This window comes from Cololabis saira, chromosome 20 (genome assembly GCF_033807715.1).
Source record: "Cololabis saira isolate AMF1-May2022 chromosome 20, fColSai1.1, whole genome shotgun sequence".
NCBI lineage: Eukaryota > Metazoa > Chordata > Actinopteri > Beloniformes > Belonidae > Cololabis > Cololabis saira.
The window spans coordinates 35,739,428-35,765,511 of record NC_084606.1 but is presented as its reverse complement, the minus strand read 5'-3'; the positions used below and the strand labels follow the sequence as shown (position 1 = coordinate 35,765,511).

Below are 26,084 nucleotides of genomic sequence, written 5' to 3'. Positions count from 1 at the left end.
CGATCAAACGTGTTTTCCATGTAAACCTAAATTCGGAATTACTATTTCCATGTAAACTTGAAGGAAAATAGTTTAATTCGGAATTATTTAATTCGGGAATAATTAATTCCGAATTAAAAAAACATCATGTAACCGTGGCCAGTGTTGTTTACCATTTATAAACTGTGTCTGTGTGAAAATTCTCTCCCAAGATGTTTTAGACCAAATGAGGTAATGAGGCTAAATTAGAGGTAAGCCACTTCCGTGTGGGGTGAGATATTCACCTGTGATGTTGAGGAGGTGTGGCAGGAAGCGGTTCCAGAACGCACACATCTGGTTGCGCAGGCCCTTGTGGATCTTCAGAGGTTCTGTGTTGAGTCCAACGTGCTTCTGTTCGTTGAGGGTAAACACGGGCCAGCGCTTCCCTCTGTCACTCACTTCGTTGGGGTTTCTGACAAGCAGCAGTGTGAAGAAGAAGAAGAAGACAATGGGGGAAGGAGCAAGCCATTAAAAGAGGTGAAGTACCTACAAGTGCCACTGCTGCCGACTACAGCTCATACAGATACAACAACTGAAGTTCACACCTGCTCAAACACATCAGTGTGAACTGAAAAATGTAGGAATCAAGGCAACACGAAGATCAATTAGATCAGGGATTGTCAACCGGTGGGCCGCGGCCCTCTGGTGGTCTGTGGTGGTATTGCAGGTGGTCCGTGAAATTGTAAATGGAAAACAATAATAATTTAAAAAATATATATTTATTCTTTAGACTCAATTTATTTTCCATTTACTATTCATTTTTGTGAATAATTTACCCATCCAAATGATGTCAAATGAGTGAGAGTGAACTTTGTAATATTATAAGCCCTCTTGGCTTCCTATTGCTCATTTTTCATTGACTGTTTTTTTTTTTTTTATATATAGCAAAAGGTGCAAATAAAAATAGACACTGATGCAAATAAATAGCCTATATAGGCCCATACTCTTATTTAAAAGCAAGGTGCAAAAAAAAACAAACATTCCCCAAAGCAGTGGTCCCCGAGTTGCTTCTTGCTTATAATGGTGGTCGCTGGGACAAAACCAGTTGAAAACCTCTGAATTAGATGGTTGTGGCCGGGAGTTCTGCAACCTCGAAACGTCTGACAATAACATAGCGTTCAAGGCTAGGTTCACGTTAGTCCGTTTTTTATTTTATGATGACGTTGAGTTTAAGGCTAGGTCCACGGTAGTCCGTATTATTTTAACAATAACATGATGTTTAAGGCTTGGTGCACATTAGTTTGTTTTTATATTACAATAACATGATGTTTAAGGCTAGGTCCACGTTAGTCTGTTTTTATTTTACGATAACATCACGGTTAGTCCATTTTTTATTTGATGATAACACGATGTTTAAGGCTAGGTCCACGGTAGTCCATTTTATTTTTATAATAACATGATGTTCAAGGCTAGGTCCATGTAAGTATGTTTTTATTATATGTTTAAGGCTAGGTCCACATTAGTTTGTCTGTATTTCACAAAATGTTGATTATTAAGGCGAGGTCCACGTTAGTCTGTTTTTTTATTTTACGCTAACATGGCGTTTAGGGCTAGGTAAATGTTAGTCCGTTGTCATTTTGAATGCCTTACCCTGTACGAGCAAAGTTGGCCCAGTATCTCATGATGCGCCGGCTCAGTATTTGCTCATCGGCGGTGTAGTTGAGTTTAGGCACCAGTGGGAGGCCAAAAACAAACTCAATCTCGTAGCCGTGGATCACGCCCATCCACTCTGGCCAGGCTAAATTGGAGGCGCGGTGATCAAAGAGGTAGAGGTAGAGGCCTCCTTCATGAAAAAGACAAGAAAACAACTTGGTCTTTTGAATTATTTCAGATCATATAGTCATTTAGCAAACTTTCCAAACTAACTCTGGAATAAGCTAAATAAGGAACTAAAATGAAAACTAAAACAAACTCAACATTTTCTACAATTTAAAAGGAAATGTAAGGAGGGCATTTTCAGAAGATAAAATAAAACCTAATAAATACAACCAAATAAAACCTAAAACTAAATGTGATTATAAGGCTCACACTTAGTCTAAAACTCCTGAGCTGGAAATCAAAGAAGTCAGTTATGTTAGTGGTAGTGTACCGGCCCCCTGCTGGGGCTTATCTAGAGTTTCTGTCTGAATTTTCAGATTTCCTATCTGGTTTATTGATCAGTACAGATAAAGTCATCATAGTGGGTGACTTTAAAATTCATATCGATGTTGACAGTGATAATCTTAAATTAGCTTTTAATTCTTTTCTAGAATCATTGGGCATTTCACAAAAAGAAAGCAAACGGACGCACTGTTTTAACCATACCCTGGATCTCGTCCTCACCTACGGTGTCGACCCCCAATAATCTGTCAGTGTCGCCTGTAAACTCCCTCCTATCCAACCACTATTTAATAACGTTTGAATTTAATATTGACGATGTTGAAGCGCAAAATAGGAAGTATTATTTTAGCAGAAGTTTGTCCGATGAAGCTGTTGCTAAATTTAGGGAGGCCATTGCTCATCTTACAATAGCGGAAAATAGTGAAGTAGTCGAGGCCAGTGACCTGGGTTCTACCTATGCAGATGTTGATTTCCTTGCTAGTGACACTGCTGATTTGCTGCATTCAGCTTTAGATGCAGTTGCTCATTTGAGAAGGAGGGTTTCCTATGACTCAGATATCCGCATGTTGAAATAAAACGTGCGTAAAATGCGTAAAACTTACTCTTGTAAGTCTGTAGACTCCTGTCATGAATGGAAAGACAATCTAATAATATATAAAAAAGCCATTCGCAAAGCCAGAACAGCTTATTATTCACCGTTGATAGAGGATAACAAAAGTAACCCTCGTTTTCTGTTCAGCACTGTAGCCAGGCTGACAAAGAGTCACAACTCTGTTGAGCCGTGCATTCCTGCAGCTCTCAGTAGTGAAGACTTGAGCTTCTTTAACAGTAAAATCATGAGAATTAGAGAAGAAATCAACCAGCCGGTTGTAGGTGTTTCTTCAGCTTTAGCGACTTCCCTAGGCTCTGACTTGACTCTAGACTGTTTCGATCCTGTAGACCTCCCTTAGCTGACCTCACTCGTCAATAGAGCTAAATCAACCACGTGCATGTTAGACCCCATCCCGACTCCACTACTCAAAAATGTTCTTTCTCTTATTGGCAGAACAATATGTTATGAATCAATATGTCTGAATGTTTAAAGTTAAAATGGACAAACGTAATGCTTTGTTGGCAGAACAGCGTTTAAAAAACTTCACCTGGAGATAAAACAACATCATTACTTACAGATGTGTGAAGTAGAAGACATATTGCCACAAACGGCGTTCAGCTTTGTGAGGAAGAGATTGCTCTACAATCAGTGGTACAAGCCAAGTGAATGCGTCCGATGATCATGAGCTCATCAGCCCTGAAGACGCTTAGCAAAGCCGCTCTCCACAGCTGAAGCTGTGAAGTGTGAAACACCCACTCATCTCAGTTACCTGGGGAGTTTCCTCCAGCGTTCAGGCTGATGGTGCTTCCTCCCGCATTGGACTTGAGGGCGTGGTGTTGAGCGTAGATGCGAGCAAAGTGGGCCAGCGGACAAATGACGTTGTGATCACCCACAATGTCGTCCAAGGCGTCCCGGTTCTTCAGCCCGTTGTTCTCATCCATCCAGTCAGTGTATTGCAGCACCACGGCCTCCAGGCCGATGTCGTTGGCGTGCGGGACGCTCAGCTTGACACCTTTCAGAACAAAAGTTTGGAGATTCATGTGTGAAACTGTGGTTGATGAAATCATGGCTCTAAAACTGTTAAATTTAGACAAAATAACTGTCTGTAGCTTAGAAAGCAGTGCGGTCTGACCAGAAGTCAGAACCATAAATATTGCCTACTTGAGGGTTCATGGGAATTTGCCCAACCAGTCCACATGTGTTTTGTGGATCTGGAGAAGGCATTTGACCGTGTCCCTCGTGCCATTCTGTGTGGGGTCAGTGAGTATGGAGTCCGGGGCCCTCTACTAAGGGCTGTCCGGTCTCTGTATGATCGGAGCGGGAGTCTGGTTCGCATTGCTGGCAGTAGATCAGACTTGTTCCCGGTGCATGTTGGACTCCGGCAGGGCTGCCCTTTGTCACCGGTCCTGTTCATAATTTTTATGGACAGGATTTCTAGGCGCAGCCAGGGGCCGGAGGGGATCCGGTTTGGGAACCACAGGATTTCATCTCTGCTTTTTGCGGATGAATTTGTCCTGTTGGCTTCATCGTACCGGGACCTTCAGCATGTGCTGGGACGGTTTGAGGCCGAGTGCGACGCGTCAGGGATGAGAATCAGCACCTCCAAAACCGAGGCAATGGTTCTCCGTCGGGAAAGGGTGGTGTTCCTTCTCCGGGTGGGTGGAGAAGTCCTGCAGGTGGAGGAGTTCAAGTATCTCGGGATCTTGTTCACGAGTGAGGGAACGATGGAGCGTGAGATTGACAGACGGATCGGTGCAGCGTCCGCAGTTATGTGGTCGGTGTACCGGACCATCGTGGTGAAGAAAGAGCTAGAAAGGCGAAGCTCTCGATTTACCGGTCAATCTACGCCCCTACCCTCACCTATGGTCATAAACTTTGGGTAGTGACCGAAAGGACGAGATCGCGGATACAAGCGGCCGAGATGAGTTTCCTCCGCAGGGTGGCTGGACGCTCCCTTAGAGATAGGGTGAGGAGTTCGGTCACCCGGGAGGAGCTCGGAGTCGAGCCGCTGCTCCTTCACATTGAGAGGAGTCAGCTGAGGTGGCTTGGGCATCTGTACCGGATCCTGCTGGACGCCTCCCTAGGGAGGTGTTCCAGGCATGTCCCTCCTCCCTAGGGAGGTGTTCCAGGCATGTCCCTCCTCCCTAGGGAGGTGTTCCAGGCATGTCCCTCCTCCCTAGGGAGGTGTTCCAGGCATGTCCCTTCTCCCTAGGAGGTGTTCCAGGCATGTCCCTCCGGGAGGAGACCCCGGGGAAGTCCCAGGACACGCTGGAGAGACTATGTCTCTCGGCTGGCCTGGGAACGCCTCGGACTCCCCTGGAAGAGATGGAGGAAGTGTCTGGGGTGAAGGAAGTCTGGGCATCCCTGCTGAGGCTGCTGCCCCCGCGACCCGGGAACGGATAAGCGGTGGACGATGGATGGATGGATGGATAAATATTTCCAGTAACTGCTAACCCTAAAACACCACTGATTAAATGCGGTGACCAGAAAAAGCCCATGAACCTTTGGGAGATAACTGGTTTTCTGCATCTACCATAAATCTTCATCACAGTCAAACACAATGCAACGGAACGGTCAACATTCCTGGAGGGACCTGAAGTCAACCGAACCACTGCCCAGCTGGACCGCATCACATCCTCTTGATGAGGATCCAGGGCCAACACATTTAAGACAGCTGCCAATCTTCCCGAAAGAAGACCCTCCAGCTAATCTACCAGCAAATTAAGGTCAATGTTCAGAGCTCTGTGAACTTCACCTTCCAGGAAGTCCTCTCTGGAGATGAGGCTTTCATTGTCCTTGCTGAAGCCTGGTGCTCCGTACACCAAGAAGAAGGAACCTTCATCCTGGTTGACACCGAGGAGGATCTGGGTGTCTTTGAAGTTTCCTGAGTTGAGCATGGCCTCAGGAGTGTCGGGCACAACCTCACCATCAACAACGGGTACGAAGGAAAACCGGAAGAGGGCTGACCACGGCAGAACCTGGAGCAGGAAGAACAATCCAGGGTTCACGTGCTGATCCCACTGACACAAACACCACAAGACCAAAGAGTGCAACATTTCGACTTTTTTCTCGATATTGTACTTCAACTTTATTCTCGTCATTTCGACTTTTTTCTCGACATTTCGACTATTTCCTTGAAGTGCATAATGAAAAAAAAAATCTTCCTCCTCCTATTATTTAGATTTTTCTCCTGCCTGGCCCGAATACTGTGAATCTAAGGGCCAATCCCAATACACCCCCTACTTTCTACCACTAGCCCTCACCAACTACCACTTAACCCTAAAAATAGGTAGGGTCCTTGTAATGTTCCCTAGGGATTGGGACACCACTTGCTACGTCACTGCGTGGTTTACGTTTGGGTACGTAAGCGACTGCGTAGTTACGTTTGCACATACGTCACACCATATCAGGAAGTCGAGAGCTAGAAGCTGTTTTAATTTCAGCTGTAGCGCTGTTAATATGCCACTTTATTAAGTTTTAATATTTTTTCAGGCGTAAAATTAACCTTTAAGATCCCTAACCTGGGCTCAGTTTATCTAAATAACCCCTGTTAAGAAATTTGCTCCGATGTTTTCGGGGGATGAGAAAAGCCGCCGGCTCGGGAGAAGAAGCTGGTTCCGCGTTAAATCAACGCAGAGCATACGGCACGCGTCGCCGCGTAACCTACGCCGTAGGCTCTGCGTTGGTGTAACGCGGAACCATAAATCATCCTTTATTCTGGCGAGATCTGAAAAAACTTCGCAACAACGAGCAAGCGAGTGATTATGTACATTCACTGAGTGAATATTATGAAAGTAAAATATAAATTTCTCGCTAGAAATGTAATCAAAACACATTTTTATGCAGAAACTAACTAAAAATATTGATTTTATTCACTAAAAATTAGAAATGTCCGCCATGTTTTTTTGTTTGATTCAGTCTGCAAATGATGACGTAAAGCATTCTGGGAAATTTTCTCAGGCCCTCGGTCAGCAAGTCAGCATCTGAAATCCCTCGCTCTGAAGGGCTAGATTGATACACACTAGCCCTCAATATGTCCACTACCCCTACATGAAAAGAGGAATTGGGACACCACTACCCTCACGGGAACCCGCAAAATTTAGGGGTAGGGCTGAAAAGTAGGACTAGGGGGGGATTGGGACTGGCCCAAAGTATCAGAGCTCCACCGATGACGGTTTTATAGTTGAGATACACAGATTAAGATCATATTCAGTGTTGATTTATCTAACTTTAAGGCCCTAATATTTAAAAAAAGAGTTTGAAGAACCTCATATCTGAAATAGACCTCTGGCTTTACGTTTTTGTGTTCCTACTCCAACATCCCTTGGAGGGTTTCTGGAATTTGTCAGCCATTTTTCTGCTCCTTTGTGACATGTGTAAAACTTTATTTTTCAGTAACAGGATCTGAGATTACAGAACCTTGTTGTTTAGGTGCGACTCTTACGTTTGGCAGCATGGCCTCCATGAACAAAGCCTGTTTTTGAGCATCCTTTCTCAGCTCTGCACCAGGGCCACCTTCTAATGATCAGTGTTAAATCCTATTGCCGAATATGTTATTTTCACATGTTTAACTTCACAAACACAGCTGATGTTCACGAGCAAGAGTGAATGTGGAGGAAAAGAAAAAACACTTAAAATCCAGACGAGCGCATGATTGGATAGATGTAGCAAATAAAATAGTTCAGACCATACAGCTCCTCAACCATCAGTTACGTGTTTCACATGAGCAATTCAGGTGAAAACGGCAGTCAAATCAGCAGAAATGTCAGTTTGCTGTAGGGCTGGGCGGTATGGACTAAAAAATGTATCACAATAATTTCTGGCATTTATCCCGATAACGATAAAAATGACGATAAAAAAAATACCAATTCAACTCCACCTTTGTAACTATACATCTATCTCGCTCTCAGATCCGCCATGTTTGTTACACAAAAACGTATCAACAGGAATTTATCCTTCCTTCCTTCCTTCCTTCCTTCCTTCCTTCCTTCCTTCCTTCCTTCCTTCCTTCCTTCCTTCCTTCCTTCCTTCCTTCCTTCCTTCCTTCCTTCCTTCCTTCCTTCCTTCCTTCCTTCCTTCCTTCCTTCCTTCCTTCCTTCCTTCCTTCCTGCTTTACACAAAAACATCAACGGGAATTTATCGTTTTTACCACGAGATGACAAATTCTTATTGTGAGGAATTTTTTTGACGGTTTATCGTGAAAATAAAAAAAAATATCGCGCATTCCTAGTTTGCTGGATGAAATGTATTAATTCCTGATAAAATAAGTTTGTTAGTGCACAGCTCTGCTCATGTGTGCATGTGAATGAGTGTTCGTTTGTGTGTACATGAAAGTACAATCTGCATTGAGGCTTCTTGCTTCGGAAATCCCGGTCTGTGATTGGACGCTGCTTCGGCGTCGCCGCTGCTCATTTGCATAAAGTTCAGATTTTTCAACTTCAAATTGACGCTCTGGACGCCTCCAATGCCGACGACACCTCTCACAACGAGCTTTCGTAGACAATGAATGGCAGCCGGACGCCTATGACGCCTGTGATGCTTTCGGTGTGAATCCAGGGTAATGGTAGGCCAAATGATTGTGGCAGTGCAGGTTTAGGCCCCGTTTACACGGAGCAAAAACGGCGGCGTTTTCATGCGTTTTGGCCGTTCGTTTACACGAAAACGCAGCTCAAAGCCCCCAAAAACGATCATTTCTGAAAACTCCGGCCAAAGTGGAGATTTTCAAAAACTCTGTTTTCACGTTTGCGTCTAAACAGAGGAAAACGGAGGAAAACGGAGGAAAACGGAGGAAAACTGAGGAAAACGGAGGAAAACAGAGGAAAACGGAAATTTAAGCTTCAGAACGTCACATTATGCACCAGAAACTCACCAGCGTCATGTGTGCGACCTGTGTTTACAATTAGTTTGGCTACTGTCAATATTTTCTTGTATTTTACCTGTTTTATATTCTAAAGTCACACTTAAAAGTAACTCCACTTCTCTGTTACTCCAAACGAAAGACTCGTTCCGTCTTTGGAAGTAAAGCCTGAATTATGGTCCCGCGTTAAATCGACGCAGAGCCTACGGCGTAGGGTACGCGGCGATGCGCGCCGTACGGTGCATGTCACCGCGTACCCTACGCCGTAGGCTCTGCGTCGATTTAACGCGGGACCATAATTCAGCCTTAACTGGATGTTACACGAATACACGTGTCATTTGTTGATGTTTTTTCCAGGATTCTGATTGGCTGGCATGACGTTAACAGCGTTTTCATGCAGGTCCGTGTAAACAAGGATATTTTTGAAAACGTAGAGGGGAAAATATCCGTTTTTGTAAATACCCGGCTACGTGTAAACGTGGCCTTATATAAAAAGGGTTAGAGGTGAAATGAGCAGTGGACCAAGTCTGCGTTACCTGCCACTCCTGGTCGATGAGCTCCTGCGCAGGTATATTGCGCAGACAGGCCACCAGTTCGGTGTCATTGCCGCCGTTGCAGCTGACCAGCTTACCCAGCTGTGTGGCGCGTCTCCGGGCCTCAGCCGTGCTGACGGAGGCCCAGGGACCGTTGGGGACGCCACTTTGGAGGATAGCCCTGGTGAAAGTGGGCCGACTGTCTGGAGACAACAGGTGGAACCCAACTGAAGCCCCACCGGCACTCTCACCAAAGATGGTCACCTGTTTTACAAACACAAAAGAGGAAAAAGAAAATGAAGGTCATGATGACTGCTGGGTAGGGATGGGCGGTATGGACTCAAAAATGTATCACGATCATTTCTGGCATTTACCCCGATAACGATAAAAAAAATACCTATTCAACTCAACCTTTGTAACTATAAATCTATCACCACATTCAGTCTTTGGAGCCAAAACACTGCTCTAAAAGATACTAAATGCTACTAAACTACACCAATTAAATTAAATTAAATTAATAAAAACCAATTAAATGAGTCTACCTGTACTGCAAAACTGGAATGACTCAGATCCTCCATGTTTGTTACACAAACACGTATCAACGGGAATTCATCCTTTCTTCCTTTCTTCCTTTCTTTCTTTCTTTCTTTCAGGCTCATATCTTTCTTTCTTTCTTTCAGGCTCCTTCCTTCCTTCCTTCCTTCCTTCCTTCCTTCCTTCCTTCCTTCCTTCCTTCCTTCCTTCCTTCCTTCCTTCCTTCCTTCCTTCCTTCCTTCCTTCCTTCCTTCCTTCCTTCCTTCCTTCCTTCACATACGTTGTGCGTGGATTTAACGCAGAACCATAAATCAGCTTTACACAAAAACGTCATCAATGGGAAGTAATCGTTTTTTACCGCAAGATGACAAATTCTTACTGTGGGGAATTTTTTGGACGGTGTACCGTGAACGGTAAAATATCACCCATTCCTACTGCCGGCTCCATTTTACACTTGCACTGAAGATAAATGACTGAGTTAATGGAAAGAAATAAACCTGTTTGGGGTTTCCACCGAAGAAATGGATGTTATCCTGCACCCACTGCAGCGCCAACCTCTGGTCCAGCAGGCCCACGTTCCCAGGAGCCTCGGCCGAGCCGTGCAGGGCGAGGAAGCCGAAGGCGCCAATGCGATAGTTCATGGACACCACAATGACCGTTTCAGTGTGAGCAAGGTAGCGACCGTCGTAGACGTCCAGCGAGGAAGTGCCACTGTAGAACCCTGAAAGCGTTCAGCATCACAGCTTATGTTCACCTACGTTATCACAACTTGACCTACTGACAACTTCAGACTATTACACCATCTTCTTACTCTGGATGGCATTAGTTTAGCAATAGGGGTGTAACAATATATTGTGCCACGAAATTTCGTGATACAAAAACGTCACGATACGTGTCGTGGAGGTGACAAACTGTAGCGCGACATTGGGTTATTAATATGAATATATTGTTTATTAGTAACTTCCTATTGGTGCAGCGGGATCACGTGACGACCTCGACCCGCGGACCAAATCTGACTACGCTCAGAAGAAACTAGTACCGTTTTGTGGTCCCGATCACAGGACTCTTGGGGGGTTTTGAGCTCTGAACTTTTACTTATAAAGTGAGCATGAATCAATCTTTTTTTTTGATTTAAGATTGTGTCATCTCCAAATGTGGGAGGATGAAACGATAACGGGGTTCACCTTACGGCCACAGGCTGGAGCAGGTGAAGCTCTGGCAGAAGATCAATAACAGTCATGTTGCATTTGGAGTTTGGGACTTTTCATAGTTCATTTATTTACTTTTATTTATTTCTTTAATTTAAGTTGTTACATTTCTGGAAAAGAAAAAAGTCAAGTCATACATAAGAAAAACTATTCATTTTGTGGCAAAATATTTGTACTTGTATGAAACTGAAGATCATAATGCAAACCTGACATTTACTTTTAGTTCAGTTTGTTGAAAATGGTTGGCCAGGCTTTCTCTTTAAAACTTAAACAGTTATAAAGCATTACAAACTGTAACAATAGGGCAAACACACAGCATTGTTTTGTATTTTGTGTCTTTCAAATAAAAGACCATTTTTTTCCAGTCATGTGTTCCTCATTCAAGGTTGTTAAAAAAATACTGCTATAATATCGTATCGTATCGTTATCGTGACCTCAATATCGTGTATCGTACCGTATCTTGAGATTAGTGTATCGTTACACCCCTATTTAGCAACCAGAACTACTGAGAAACCTTGGTGTTACTTTGGACCAGGATTTGTGTGCTGCAGCCACGTTCTGTACTTGAGTAATCTCTGCTGCCCTCTCAGAACAGATCTTAGATGGTTGCAGCCAGGAATTATTGTTTATTGTTGGCTTTATCTCGAACAACAACAAATCACCATCAAATTAAAAGCGTCAAAATATCAAAAAAGCAAAAACAATTTTGCTTTGGCTACAGGCTACAGTCCTCCTCCTGCAGCGGTCGCGGGTTCGAATCCAGCCTGCGCACCTTTGCTGTGTGTCTTCCCCGTTCTCTCTCTCTACCCCTTTCCAGTCTGCATCTCCAATAAAGGGCCACTAGAGCCCAAAAAAACCTTAAAAAAAAAAAATCTGTAATATAAAGGGGACCTATTATGGCATCTAATACCTATTTTAAACAGGCCTTGAATGTCTTAAAAACAAGCTTTTGATTTTTTTTGCTAAATAAATTAGAAATTCAGCCTCTGAGCCATGTCTTTATCTTCCCATTCTCTAACCTCATTATCTATGCAGGATTCTGAGGGGGCGGGGCTATGATAATGAGGCTCTGTGCTGATTGGCTGCCTGAATGACGCGATACACCGCTACGAAAAAATGGAGGAAGCTCCAGCCGGCGGAGTTAGTTGTTGGCGTGGTTTCACGCATTTGAGGCCAAACTATGTAAATCGCTCCCGTCGTTACGTAACGACGGGAGCAGATTCTGAACGGCTCGTAGATCCACATGACACTGGACGGCTCATCCGGGCGGCTGTACAGACACTGCAGAATTTGGTTGCTTTCCTCCTTTTCTGAGTTGCCAGGGTGAGGAGAGACCACTTTATATATGTTAAAGCAAGAAAAAACCTGTTTTTCATAATAGGTCCCCTTTAAGGAATGAGGATTGGCGTGATCGAGATACCCAGCATGATTTATTATCCTTACCAGTGTTGGGACTAACGCTTTATTTAGTAACGCGTTACAGTAACGCTGTTAGTTTTAGCGGTAACTAATACTCTAACACATTACTTTTTAAATTCGGTAACTCAATTACCGTAACCAAACGGTGCGTTACTCCATTATTTCTGGCTACAGTGAAACTTTTTTCCCCCATACGCGGAGACCGGAGGAAACGTAGTGGGTGTGTGTGTGTGCTTTCAAAAACATGGTCATGGCGAGCCAAGAGAGCAAGGAGAGTTTCGCAGCATGGAGATATTGACTGCGTTTACATGCACTCATAACCCTTTTAAAACCCCAATATTTGCAATAACCCGAATTTGCACGGCCATGTAAACACCAATAACCCCTTTGAATAACCCGAATTTGCTCATATTCCGGTTTTTAAAAACCCGATTATGACCCCTGGGTTACTCCTTTTAAAACCCGAATATTGGGTCATGTAAACGCCAAACGGAATATCCCCATCAAACGGAACAGGAATTTGTTTTCTGCACATGCTCTGTTCACAAGGAATCCTGGTTTTTTGAGTCCAGGAAGTTCTTATAAACACGGAGAAACACAAGACCAGGAGGAGACTAATCACTTCATAAATGTAATGAAGGATATGAACATTTCTGCATTTGTAGACGGTAGAAAGTACCGGGATAGAAGATTTACAAGAAGGTGAGAGAAAAGTTGCGCGAAGCAGCATTTGTTTTAAATTTGGATACAGGAAGAAGAAGCAGAAATGACGCTAATTGCGTCATGATGTTCTCCGCGCGTCTCTGGTTTGATCGGGATATCCCGAATGATTAATCACCATGTAAACAGGGATAACCCTGTTTGCTCACGGATGTAAACGGAATATTCCGAATGTTTCAGTAACCGGAATATTAGTAATAACCCGAATTTTGACTGCATGTAAACGTAGTGAATGTCATTACAGTAATCCCTGTTTTTTCCATGGGGGTTACGTTCCAAAAAGAACCCGTGATAAGTGAAATCCACGAAGTAGCAACCTTTTTTTTTTTTTTTACAATTATTATAAAAGCTTTCAAATTGCGGAGATCAGCACCGCCTTGTACGTATTCCACTGCTCTTCTGAGCCGCTGCATCCAGACTCTGTAGCGTCTTTTTCTCCTAAAGCCGCGGTGCAGGTGTGTTTTTTCCAGAGAAGAACATAGTTATGGGTCGTTGTTGTCGCTCTTTTTTCTTCTGGGCAAAAAGATTCTTATAAACCGACACCATGGATTATATCTGAGACTGTAATGAACGATTCATCAAAGGGTCCCGTTCTTGAGCTGCTGCTGAAGCTCATTGGCTGTTCTCAGCATTGTTGCTAAGCAACCAACGTTATTGACACAGGAAGTGAAGAAGCGGGGAGACTGTTTAAGTTTAAGACTATTTAACTATTCAAGTTGATCAAAAGTTTGTATTATTCTCCATAGAGTACCGTGGTGAAATGAAGGCTAGAGGGGCATTAATGGGAGCATTTAAAATAACTAAAAAGTTACTTTTCATTGTTAACTCAACTTTTTGGTCTAAGTAACTGAGTTACTAACTGAGTTACTTCTTAATGAAGTAACTAATAACGGTAACTAGTTACTTTTTCTCAGTAACTAGCACAACACTGATCCTTACTACAAGCGGTATTGTGTGAATGATAGTTAACGCTTTGGGAAGAGTTGTTCACACATACCTCCACCGTAAATCCACACCATGACTGTGAGGTTGTGGGGTCGGGGCGAGGTCGGCACCCAGACGTTGAGGTACAGGCAGTCCTCACTCATCTCTTGGTTGGGGTTCCACATCTCACTGCCCTGGAAGCCAGGAAACGTCACGTCCACGGTTTGGTAGCAGCTGTTGGGGTATTGGGAAGCGTCGAACACACCGGACCATTGGCGCTTTGGTTCGGCGGGGCGGAAACGCCGCTTCCCTATTGGTGGCTCGGCAAAGGGGATGCCCAGGAAGGCCGAGACGTAGCCTCGGTCCAGCACCGTCCGGCGGACGCCTCGGACGTAGCCGGAGCGCGTCTGAACGACGAGGTCCGTCTCGCTCTGGGAGAAGCAGACGGAGGTGAGGCCGAGGAACAAGACGGAGGAGAGAAGAGCGAAGGGCTGCATCGTGGAGGCAAAAAGCGTCCGAGTGGTTGAAGATGTGGCGGCGATTCCGATCAGGAAGGGCAGGATCTGCTCAACTTCACCTCAGATCTGCAGAAGACAGAGACATGGAGAGTAATCAGATTACATCAAAGGACGGGGCTGAGGAAATCAGATGAGGGAACAAATGAGGGTCCAGAGGAAGAGGAGAGTTTGGAAGTCAAGTTTTCAGAGATGAGACAGGTATGAGACACAAAACAAGGTTTGAGTTTCACACACAGTTCCAACCTGAAAAAGGAAAACCTTATTCTGGAGTTCTGTCAGTTAGGATTTTATATATTTTTTTTAAAATCATTTTTAAAATGGGAGAGAAAATAGTTTTTGGAGAATTTGATATGATTGTCTTAGGGTGCTTTCACACCTGTCCAGTTTGGAGCAGTTGTTCCGAAACAGAGAGCGTTTCCCCCTAAAGATCGGTTCATTTGGTATATGTCAACACAGAGATTTCCTAGGAGAGGTGGTCTCGGCTCGCTTCCATTCCACTCATAACTCGCTTACGATGCTCCACAACTCCTTCCGCGTTAATTTCTGACCAATGAGAGAACAGTTGGTTCGTGCATGGCATTTGTTAAAGGAGCATGAGGCTCCTTTTAAGAAATGAGACTCTCTAGCGCCACCCTTCACCACGACGGCCGTCGGGGGTACTGCAGCCAACAGCGAAGCCGGCACGGGAGAACGGGGAGAACGCGCATGCAGCGTCATGTGACGTCACATCCGCAGGACAGCGTGGGAAATTCTGGTCACAATTGCAGCACATTTTGCAGCACACAGCCTGTTCAAGGCAACGGAGAGATACACTAGAGGGCTCATTCGTTTTGGTTTGGAACGCTTCATCTGGCATTATTACTAGAAAACTTAAAACGTATACTAATTTTATTCATAAATCCTGCCTCAATCCTGCCTCATGTTCCTTTAAACAGCTTTGAACCGCTACAGACGGTTGCCTTGTGAACACAAACGCCACAAACGAAAAACGAAACCACTGTATCGATTAAGCCCCTGAATCAGAACAAAACAATCGGGCCACAGGTCTGAAAGCACCCTTAGATAACATAAACTAAGTGGCTTCAAACAGCTTCAAGAATTCCACATAATGGTTTTTCTTTTAGTTTCAAATGCTTCTTAGGCTAAGTGTGAACATATTAGAAGCTGGAGCTTCAGATTTAAGGTTGCTTGACATCACCAACCAAGACATCAGGAATAGAATGATGGATCTCTTCCAGTGGAATCCATTCGGGGATATCATTTCCAAATACCTGTAGTTCCTATGTTCACTTGCTCAAACATGAATACACATGTTTGGAGAACCTCAGGAAGAGGAAAGTTTATGTTTCCTTGATACGAAATAATGAAATGAACCCCAATGAAACTCCTTGTAAAGATGCTAACTGAAGCCAAGAAGAGTGTCTTTACCCACAGTAAAACATATTCTGTACAAACATGTACTGAAGGCTAACGCATCAAAGAAAAAGTCACTGCTCCTAAACCATCATAAAAAAGCCAGATTACAGTTTGCAGATGAACATGAAGACAAAATCGTCATTTTTGGAGTCCTGTGTTGTGTTGTGATAAGACTAAAATTGAAGTATTTAGTCATAAACCTTACGTATGGATTAGCAGATTTTGCCCTGGCCTCCAGTACAATCGTGAGAAACATTGGTGTTATTTTGATCAGGATTTGTTGTTTAAACAGTATATTAATATATATTAGTATAAAGCCAAAAACAGCTTAGCTCCACATTATTTGCAAAACCTGATAGTACCGGTACCTTATGTTTCTAATGTAGATTTGAAAGACGGTCTTCTGCTATCAGGAACCGTTACTATGGAACCAACTTCCAATCTGGGTTAAGGAGGCTGACACCACCTTCACCTTTAAAACCTTTCTGTTTAGTAAGCCTCTAGTTAGTGTTAATAAACCGCTAGTTAGTGTTTAGTAAACCTCTACTTAGTGTTAGTAAAGGTCTAGTTAGTGTTTAGTAAACCTCTAGTTAGTGTTTAGTAATATCTCTAGTTAGTGTTAGTAAACCTCTAGTTAGTGTTCAGTAAACCTCTAGTTGGTGTTAGTAAACCTCTAGTTAGTGTTTAGTAAACCTCTACTTAGTGTTAGTAAAGGTCTAGTTAGTGTTTAGTAAACCTCTAGTTAGTGTTTAGTAATATCTCTAGTTAGTGTTAATAAACCTCTAGTTAGTGTTCAGTAAACCTTAGTAAACCTCTAGTTAGTGTTTAGTAAACCTCTAGTTAGTGTTTAGTAAACCTCTAGTTAGTGTTAGTAAAGGTCTAGTTAGTGTTTACTAAACCTCTAGTTAGTGTTTAGTAAACCTCTAGTTAGTGTTTAGTAAACCTCTAGTTAGTGTTTAGTAAACCTGTAGTTAGTGTTAGTAAAGGTCTAGTTAGTGTTTACTAAACCTCTAGTTAGTGTTAAGTAAACCTCTAGTTAGTGTTTAGTAAACCTCTAGTTAGTGTTTAGTAATATCTCTAGTTAGTGTTAATAAACCTCTAGTTAGTGTTAATAAACCTCTAGTTAGTGTTTAGTAAACCTCTAGTTAGTGTTTAGTAAACCTCTAGTTAGTGTTAGTAAACCTCTAGTTAGTGTTTAGTAAACATCTAGTTAGTGTTTAGTAAACATCTAGTTAGTGTTAGTAAAGCTCTAGTTAGTGTTAGTAAACCTCTAGTTAGTGTTAGTAAAGGTCTAGTTAGTGTTTAGTAAACCTCTAGTTAGTGTTAGTAAACCTCTAGTTAGTGTTAGTAAAGCTCTAGTTAGTGTTAGTAAACGTCTAGTTAGTGTTAGTAAACCGCTAGTTAGTGTTTAGTAAACCTCTAGTTAGTGTTAGTAAACCTCTAGTTAGTGTTAGTAAACCTCTAGTTAGTGTTTAGTAAACCTCTAGTTAGTGTTAGTAAACCTCTAGTTAGTGTTAGTAAACCTCTAGTTAGTGTTTAGTAAACTTCTAGTTAGTGTTAGTAAACCTCTAGTTAGTGTCTAGTAAACCTCTAGTTAGTGTTTAGTAAACCTCTAGTTAGTGTTAGTAAACTTCTAGTTAGTGTTAGTAAACCTCTAGTTAGTGTTTAGTAAACCTCTAGTTAGTGTTAGTAAACCGCTAGTTAGTGTTTAGTAAACCTCTAGTTAGTGTTAGTAAACCTCTAGTTAGTGTTAGTAAACCTCTAGTTAGTGTTAGTAAACCTCTAGTTAGTGTTTAGTAAACTTCTAGTTAGTGTTAGTAAACCTCTAGTTAGTGTCTAGTAAACCTCTAGTTAGTGTTTAGTAAACCTCTAGTTAGTGTTAGTAAACCTCTAGTTAGTGTTTAGTAAACCTCTAGTTAGTGTTAGTAAACTTCTAGTTAGTGTTAGTAAACCTCTAGTTAGTGTTTAGTAAACCTCTAGTTAGTGTTAGTAAACCTCTAGTTAGTGTTTAGTAAACCTCTAGTTAGTGTTAGTAAACTTCTAGTTAGTGTTTAGTAAACCTCTAGTTAGTGTCTAGTAAACCTCTAGTTAGTGTTTAGTAAACCTCTAGTTAGTGTCTAGTAAACCTCTAGTTAGTGTTTAGTAAACCTCTAGTTAGTGTAACTCGTGTGTTAGAGTCAGTAGTCGTAGCTGCAGCTGCAGGACCAGACTAGAGCAGCTGGTCTGAAACAGATCTTCATCCTAGATATGCTGCTATACAGCTACGCTGCAGGGGGACACCAACATGATCCACTGGCCTGCAGACGTGTTTGCAGGAACAATGCAATACAACACTTGAAAGTAACTTCGGGAACCACAGTGTCATGTATTTACATTTTCCATTCCATCCTAGCTTGTCCTGGGTTGTCCCGGGTCCAGTTATCCCTCGTGAAAACATCTTAATGCTTGACTTATCGGGTAGAACGTGCGTTTGGAGCAAAATGTTGCTTCAAGGTCTTTTCAGCTGGACAAAGTCAAAGAAAAGAGTGTGTACTGCTGTTTGTGAATGTGGTTTGTGTGTGAGGGACAGAGGAAGGTGACAAGTGTGAGGTAACACCCCCAGCAACCCCCCCGACCGCACAGCTGCCTCCTATCCTTTAAATCGCCTCTAAGCTGATCCTGTCACTCTGACAACTATACGTTACCAAACATAAACAGCGGCGTCCAGCGCAACAGGTGGAGGACAACTGTGTCCAGGCATTGTTGCTCATTCACCAGTTGATTTCAGCAAACCGAGACGAGGAAATCTCTTTCACAAACGTCATTTTAACACACCTTCATTCAGCGGAGAATCGCAACGTTCAGCTTTTGGCGCTTTTCCACTAGTACCTACTCAACTCGACTCGGTTTGGTTCTTTTCACTAGGGGTCTAACGTGTCGAGTAGATACTTTTCTGTATCTATTCTGCCGAGGTTCTAAGCTGCTGAGTCAGCTGTATCTGACATCATCACACTACAGGCCACCGATTGGTCGGGGGGTTGGAGTCAGACGTCTGAGTCAGGAGGAGGAAATCAGAGAAAGAGACTCTGACGGATTCTTGTTCATTTTATTCAACCAGCAATGGCAGCAAAAGTCTATTTGGTGATGAGAGAATTAAAAAGGGATCTAGACGGGTGATAAGGAACAACCAGATCCACCAGGAACTCTGTCAATTCATAGCTGCTCACGGCTCCAGCTGACTTTTCAGACAAACAAACAGAAATGAAAAAGCGTGGCCGCTTGAAGCTTCTTTCACTCTCATTTTTTAAATTGGTATCGAACACAAGCCACAGACCCAGCAGCACATCTATCATCTCCTCCAGGTTCTACATCTTTAGTGTTGTTGTCTTCTTCGTTTAGATCACACAATCAAATACCTCACAGCAGCTTCACTCCAACCTCCTACTTCTCATCTGGGTATTGAAAATAAACAAGGGCAAGTCGAGTGGAGTCGGGCTGAGTAGGTACTAGTGGAAAAGCGCCATTTGACATTAACCTCTCCGGCTGTCTTTATTTACCATCAACACGTCTCTCGGCCCTCATGTGGACAGAGTTTAGAAGGACACTGGCAGTCTGACCGAAGGTTCACGTCTGTCAGATACGTGTGGCAGCCGCGACGCCTTCATGTACGCCTTCAAATTGAACACAGTCCAGGTCTAAGACACACATCAACGACCAACACTGTCCCCCCAACTATCCGAACACAAAAGATAAAAACCAGATGGCTTTGTCCACATCTGTGTAGTACAACTGCAACAAGACAAGTTTCTGCTGGAGTTTAAGTATGTGGTTGGCAAATAAATGTGTTTGTACTTTAGACTTCCTACTGTCCAGAGAATCTGTTCTGGGTCACCATGGTGAGAGTAGTTTGACAACCCCGGCTCCAACTAGCATAGTATAGGGGTGGGTTAAAAATATCGATATATCGATATTTTATCGATATACATGTGTAGGAACGATTATCGATACATAAATCCAAGTATCGATTTAAAAAAAAAAATAAAATAAATAAATAAATAATTTAATCCCGATTTTTTTTCTCCCCGTTTTATCACCCATTGCTCCTTGCTAAGTCAGTCCTGGGAATTGCCCCCTATACCAACCCCGGGAGGCCCTGCACTGAGCTCAAGTCTCCTCCTTAACCTGAGGAGTGAGCAGGCCGCTTCTTTCCACCAGTCAGGGTGAGGCTTCTCTGGCCGGACGTAGCGATGGAAGGATCACGTTATTCCATTATTGTAATTAGAATATCGATATCGTATCGGAAATCGTATCGTCTTGGGACCTATTGTATCGGAATCGTATCGTATCGGGAGGTCAGTGATGATACCCAGCTCTACCTCAGTACCAAGGCCCCCACAAACTCTAAAAGGTAAAGTGTACACAGTTTAAAGCATACGGTACATTATATATGAATACATACTGATTAAAACACAATTAGTTAAAAGCATGTTGTTCCTTTTGCACTCAAATAAATGACAGCATACATTTTTAACCTTTAAATAGAAAGGACATTATTTGTTAAGCTTTGTTAAATCTCCCTGACATGAAATCACCAACCACTTCGGTTCAATCCCTCACCGACATTAGATAAGATCCCCGCCAGCAACGCCAACAATCACTCTTCCATCCATCCATCCACTCTTCCATCCATCCATCCATCCATCCATCCATCCATCCATCCATCCATCCATCCATCCATCCACCAATGCATCCATCCATCATCCTATCCTTCCATCCATCCATCATCTCAACCCACTTCCACCTTACTCAGGGTCTGGGGAGTTTGTAGGACCGTATCCCAGGTGAAAGTACTACATCAGTGTAGTAAGTAATATCTGGTCTACGGATTACTAACCACACTTTTCAACATTTTAAGTTTCCATTAAAATGATGTAAATAAATCAAAAACATTTGAATACCAAAACAGATGTACAGTATTAATGAAATTGCATCATGTAGTGTGTATACATGTATTTGCAATTGATTATTGTAGTTCCAATAACTGCTGAAGGGCTCGTCACTCTTGTGCAAGAACGAGACTTAACTCTCGTTGGTTTCAGACTCTAAATGAAAGGTAGTCGCTCAAATTCTACAGGACGGGCTGGACATGCTGCTACCTGTTATCAAAACTCCAAATATTCACTCTAATCTTCTACTGAAGCTCCAGAGAGCATGATAACTTATTCAGGTCAGAAGGCGCTCTGTTTCTCCGGCGACCGGTCCAATGTGGAACTTGAGTTATCATCCTGGACGGACACATTTTATTCCTCACAGGTGTTTATCCCGGTAAAGTCACAAACCATGGTTGCATGGCTGAGGTCAGTGACATGCAGGGATGGGAATCGAAATGTATTTTGTTGCTCTGAATCTCACACCACGGATCACGGCAGATGTAAAAGTGGTTTGTGGAGGAGCTGTTTCTCAGCTCTGGACGAGTGAAACAGTGACTGCGTTTCCATGGAGTCAATAACCCTTTTCTAACTGGAATATTAGCAATAACCCAGTTGTAAACACCAATAACCCCTTTGAATAACCGGAATTTGCTCATATTCCGTTTTTTAAAAACCCGAATATGACCCCTGGGTTACTCCTTTTCTAACTGAATATTTGGTCATGTAAACGCCAAACGGAATATCCCCATCAAACGGAACAGGAATTTGTTTTCTGCATGTTCTGTTCACAAGGAATCCTGGTCTTTTGAGTCCAGGAAGTTCTTGGAGAGCATGGAGAAACGTAAGACCAGGAGGAGACTAATCACTTCATAAATGTAATGAAAGATATGAACATTTTGGCATTTGTAGACGGTACAAAGTACCGGGATTGAGATTTAACAAAAGGTGAGCCAAAAGTTGCGTGATAGTGCGGATATGGACGGCAAAACTGAGGGGAATTGCGTCATGACGTTCTCTGTGCGTCGTTGGTTTGATCCAGATATCCCAAATGATTAATCACCATGTATACAGGGATAACCCTGCTTGCTCACGCATGGAAACAGATTATTCCAAATGTTTCAGTAACCAGAATATTGACCTTAACCCCAACTTTGACTGCAGTTCTTCTATTTCCCTGAATTTTCCTTCACTGTGTCTCAATGTTTTTAAAAAACCGCACCAATATTTAGTTCCTTTGGAAAATAAGAGTGATGTGTTTTGAATCTGTGACTGTCTTGATAACGTGGAGACCCATTACTAAGTGAAAGGCTAATGTTAGGACGGGACAACGTTCCTGGAGAGTTGCTAGTGAACCTGCCGACTAACAACAGGGAACAAGTGAAATTCAGAAGAGTCCTTTGTGCTGTGTAGGAGGAAGGAGGGGGAGATGGCTGGGATCGAGGACGGAAAGAAGCTTTTATGGGGGTTTCACGCTTATTAATAGCAGTGACAGCTGCATGGCAGGAAAAACAAGGCGGAAAATAGAAAGGAGGATGCATGGAAGTAGGGGATAAGGATGCTGGTTACACGGAAGAGGATGAAACTGCTGATGGGTTGGTGGGTTTAAGTTATATTTACGGCATTTTGATTTTTTTATTTCAGTTAATTTACAATTTATCTTAAGACTGATCTGCCCAATTGGACAGATTTAAAAGCAGAAGTCTATATCTGCTGCCACTAGTGCCTTGTGTTGGTTAATTAAAGCCTGAACACTGGACTTTGATGACTGATTATTATTAGAGGGGGAAATACAGGGCACATGTCCTGACTTTCATTTAAACAAATAGAAAAAGAAAGAGAACGCCTATCCACAGAGTCCAGGTTTTCTTTTCTTCAGAACAACTTTCCGACAAAGTTTCGGTGAATTTATCGTGTGAGTCAGAATGATAAATGTCACCATGGCAACCACGGCTGACATGAAACTCACAGCTTATTCATGTTCATCTCATCTCTTCCCTAGTTCTAGACCCATTTCGGGTGGCAGTTTTAACCATCCGGCTGCTATTTTCCCAGAAACGACATAGTCCTACTGTAGTTATTATTTAACGTAACAAAAAGAAATACCCGTCTCGAAAAATAACCTACAAAAAATAAATGCACATCCTGACTGGGAAAGGAATGATAATAAACCCAGCCCCCTTCAGATCAGTAAACATCAGGTATACTATGTACTATTATGTACTCTCCCCGCTGCATGCCACACCCACGTCCTGCAGTAGTAATAATAATACATTTTAATTCTAGAGAACTTTTCATTAAAAACAAATCTCAAAGTGCTACAAGTTAAAATCAACCATGAATAAAATCAGCCGGAAAATGCTTTTTTTTTTTTAAAGGTGGGTTTTTAGGCCACGTTTAAAAGCGTCCACAGTCTGCAAGGCCCTCAGGTCTGGGAGGGCATTCCATAGGCGAGGAGCAGCACAACTGAAGGCTCCATCGGCCATTGTGCGGAGTTTGGTTTTTGGGGTTTTTAACAGGTAGGTGGAGGAGGAACGGAGGGAGGTGAGGATGTCTGAGGAGTGAGGAGATCCAAGACGTAAGTTGGAGCAGTTCCATGAACACATCGGTGTGTGAGGAGAGAGACCTTGTACTAAATCCGGAGTGATACAGGGAGCCCGTGGAGGGTAGGAATGGGCGATATTTTACCGTTCATGATAAACCGTCAAAAAAATTCCCCACAGTAAGAATTTGTCATCTCGCGGTAAAAACGATTACTTCCCGTTGATGACGTTTTTGTGTAAAGCGGATTTATGGTTCTGCGTTAAATCCACGCACAACCTACGTGAAGGAAGGAAGGAAGGAAGGAAGGAAGGAAGGAAGGAAGGAAGGAAGGAAGGAAGGAAGGAAGGAAGGAAGGAAGGAAGGAAGAAATGAGCCAGAAAGAAAGAAAGAAAAAAGAAAGAAATGAGCCAGAAAGAAAGAAAAAAGAAAGAAAGAAAGAAATGAGCCAAAAGAAAGAAAGAAAGAAATGAGCCAGAAAGAAATGAGCCAGAAAGAAATGAGCCAGAAAGAAAGAAAGAAAGAAAAGAGCCAGAAGGAAAGAAAGAAAGAAATGAGCCAGAAAGAAAGAAAGAAAGAAAGAAAGAAATGAGCCTAAAAGAAAGAAAGAAAGAAATGAGCCAGAAAGAAAGAAAAAAGAAAGAAAGAAATGAGCCAGAAAGAAATGAGCCAGAAAGAAAGAAAAAAGAAAGAAAGAAAGAAATGAGCCAAAAGAAAGAAAGAAATGAGCCAGAAAGAAAGAAAAAAGAAAGAAAGAAATGAGCCAGAAAGAAAGAAAGAAAGAAAGAAAGAAAGAAAGAAATGAGCCTAAAAGAAAGAAAGAAATGAGCCAGAAAGAAAGAAAGAAATGAGCCAGAAAGAAAGAAAGAAAGAAATGAGCCAGAAAGAAAGAAAAAAGAAAGAAAGAAAGAAAGAAAGAAAGAAAGAAATGAGCCAGAAAGAAAGAAAGAAAGAAAGAAAGAAATGAGCCTAAAAGAAAGAAAGAAAGAAATGAGCCAGAAAGAAATGAGCCAGAAAGAAAGAAAGAAAGAAAGAAAGAAAGAAAGAAAGAAAGAAAGAAAGAAAGAAAGAAAGAAAGATAAATTCCCGTTGATATGTGTTTGTGTAACAAACCAATTTAATTGGTGTAGTTTAGTAGTATTTAGTATCTTTTAGAGCAGTGTTTTGGGGGCTCCAAAGACTGAATGTGGTGATAGATTTATAGTTACAAAGGTGGAGTTGAATTGGTATTTTTTTATCGTTATCGGGATAAATGCCAGAAATTATCGTGATACATTTTTTAGTCCATACCGCCCATCCCTAGTGGAGGGTTTTGAGAATGGGAGTGATATGACTGTATTTACACCCTCATCTTGGAGCTTTTGAGTGCTCTTGCTAGGAATCCCGATAAGGAGTGCATTGCAGTAGTCCAGCCCGGAGGAAACAAAAGCATGGACCAACCTTTCAGCATCTGCCATGGTGAGTGAAGGGCGGAGTTTGCGGAGGTTCTTGAGGTGATAGTACGAGGTAGTACCAGTAGTACTTCTGGACCACCTCCAGTAGTAGACGGAGACCACTAAAGTGCACCAGTCTGTCCTACCTGTGGATACCGAGCTGTGTAACTCCTCCCCCTTCTGAAGGAGGGATTCATCATTACGTATTTATGCAATTTCATGGACAATATTATCAATGTCAGTGCAGTATCTCTGTAGACAATTTACACACTTAAACACACACTTGCATTTTTGTTCTTTGTATTCTTAGCTGATTTTTATTTAATTCTTTTTCTTCCTGTAATCCAGTGCGTTTACATGGGAAGTTTAATTCCTCTTTAATTCACAATTTAAATGAAATCTGATTTAAAATGAGTAAAAATTACCATGTAAACACCTAATTCCCAATGAAAATGGTCATTCTGAATTAAACTTAATTCTGAAGTAAGTGTCTGGTTTATTCCGATTTTAAATCCGAATAGAATAATTCCGTGATCACGTAAACACTCATTCCTCTTTAAATTAATTCCGGTCTTTCTTTCTGCTCGTTCCCTCGCCCGTCTGTCTCCATGACGCTTATATTCCTGCTGGGCTGGTTTTCCAAACAAAGTTTCAAGATGCAGCAGCAGTAAACGCTGGTCAAGAGCAGAGACATTTATTTAATAAATAGCTTGGAGGAGATGGAAATAATTCAAAGTACAGATGGCAGGAATTATAATAAAAAATTATGAGCTTTTCAAAGTTAAGCTAAGTTAGTTTTTCTTCCGGTAGTTTAACTTCCGGTCCCCCCCCTATCCAATCAGAACCTTCCCAACCCCCAGACCATAAGAGGAATTGGATAAAGCCGATCAAACGTGTTTTCCATGTAAACCTCAATTCGGAATTACTATTTCCATGTAAACTCAAAGGAAAAAAATAGTTTAATTCGGAATTAATTATTCCGAATTAAAAAACATCATGTAACCGTGGCAAGTATGACTGAAACAACCGAGAACGATATCTAACTTGTACTGACCTCTAATCTTGATTCCTGAGGAAGGACAAGTGGATCGAGGGCTTAAATGTGGGGAAGCAGAAACAGGAGGAATTCCATCCGATGAGGAAATAAGAGAGAGGGGCGCAGAGGGAAACACCGAGTCGAGGGGCCAAGGCCTCCGTGGGGAGAAAGTGTGTCACTTCTCAAATTAGACTGAGGAATTTGTGTATGAAGTTCACAGGAGGATTGGTTTCATGGGGGGCAGGCGCAAGGGATGTGTCTCCGGATAAAACGCCCGAGACAGAGGTCAATATCAGTCCAGGAGGACTGATGAATCTGAAAATCAGTG

General features: G+C 42.4%; 1 protein-coding gene across 2 annotated transcripts in view; it reads right to left on the bottom strand.

Moving 5' to 3' along the window:
* ache (acetylcholinesterase (Yt blood group)) overlaps positions 1-26,084 on the bottom strand; it is a 46,519-nt gene that overhangs the window by 3,337 nt on the left and 17,098 nt on the right. For both annotated transcript variants that reach the window (XM_061710068.1, XM_061710069.1), the window contains exons 2-8: positions 13,979-14,489; positions 10,132-10,355; positions 9,104-9,364; positions 5,466-5,688; positions 3,480-3,722; positions 1,609-1,801; positions 264-430 (exon numbers count right to left, since the gene is read on the bottom strand). In XM_061710068.1, coding sequence (XP_061566052.1) covers positions 264-430; positions 1,609-1,801; positions 3,480-3,722; positions 5,466-5,688; positions 9,104-9,364; positions 10,132-10,355; positions 13,979-14,402 — 1,735 coding nt within the window. In that variant the 5' untranslated portion in view covers positions 14,403-14,489. The remainder of the gene's footprint in view (positions 1-263; positions 431-1,608; positions 1,802-3,479; positions 3,723-5,465; positions 5,689-9,103; positions 9,365-10,131; positions 10,356-13,978; positions 14,490-26,084) is intronic.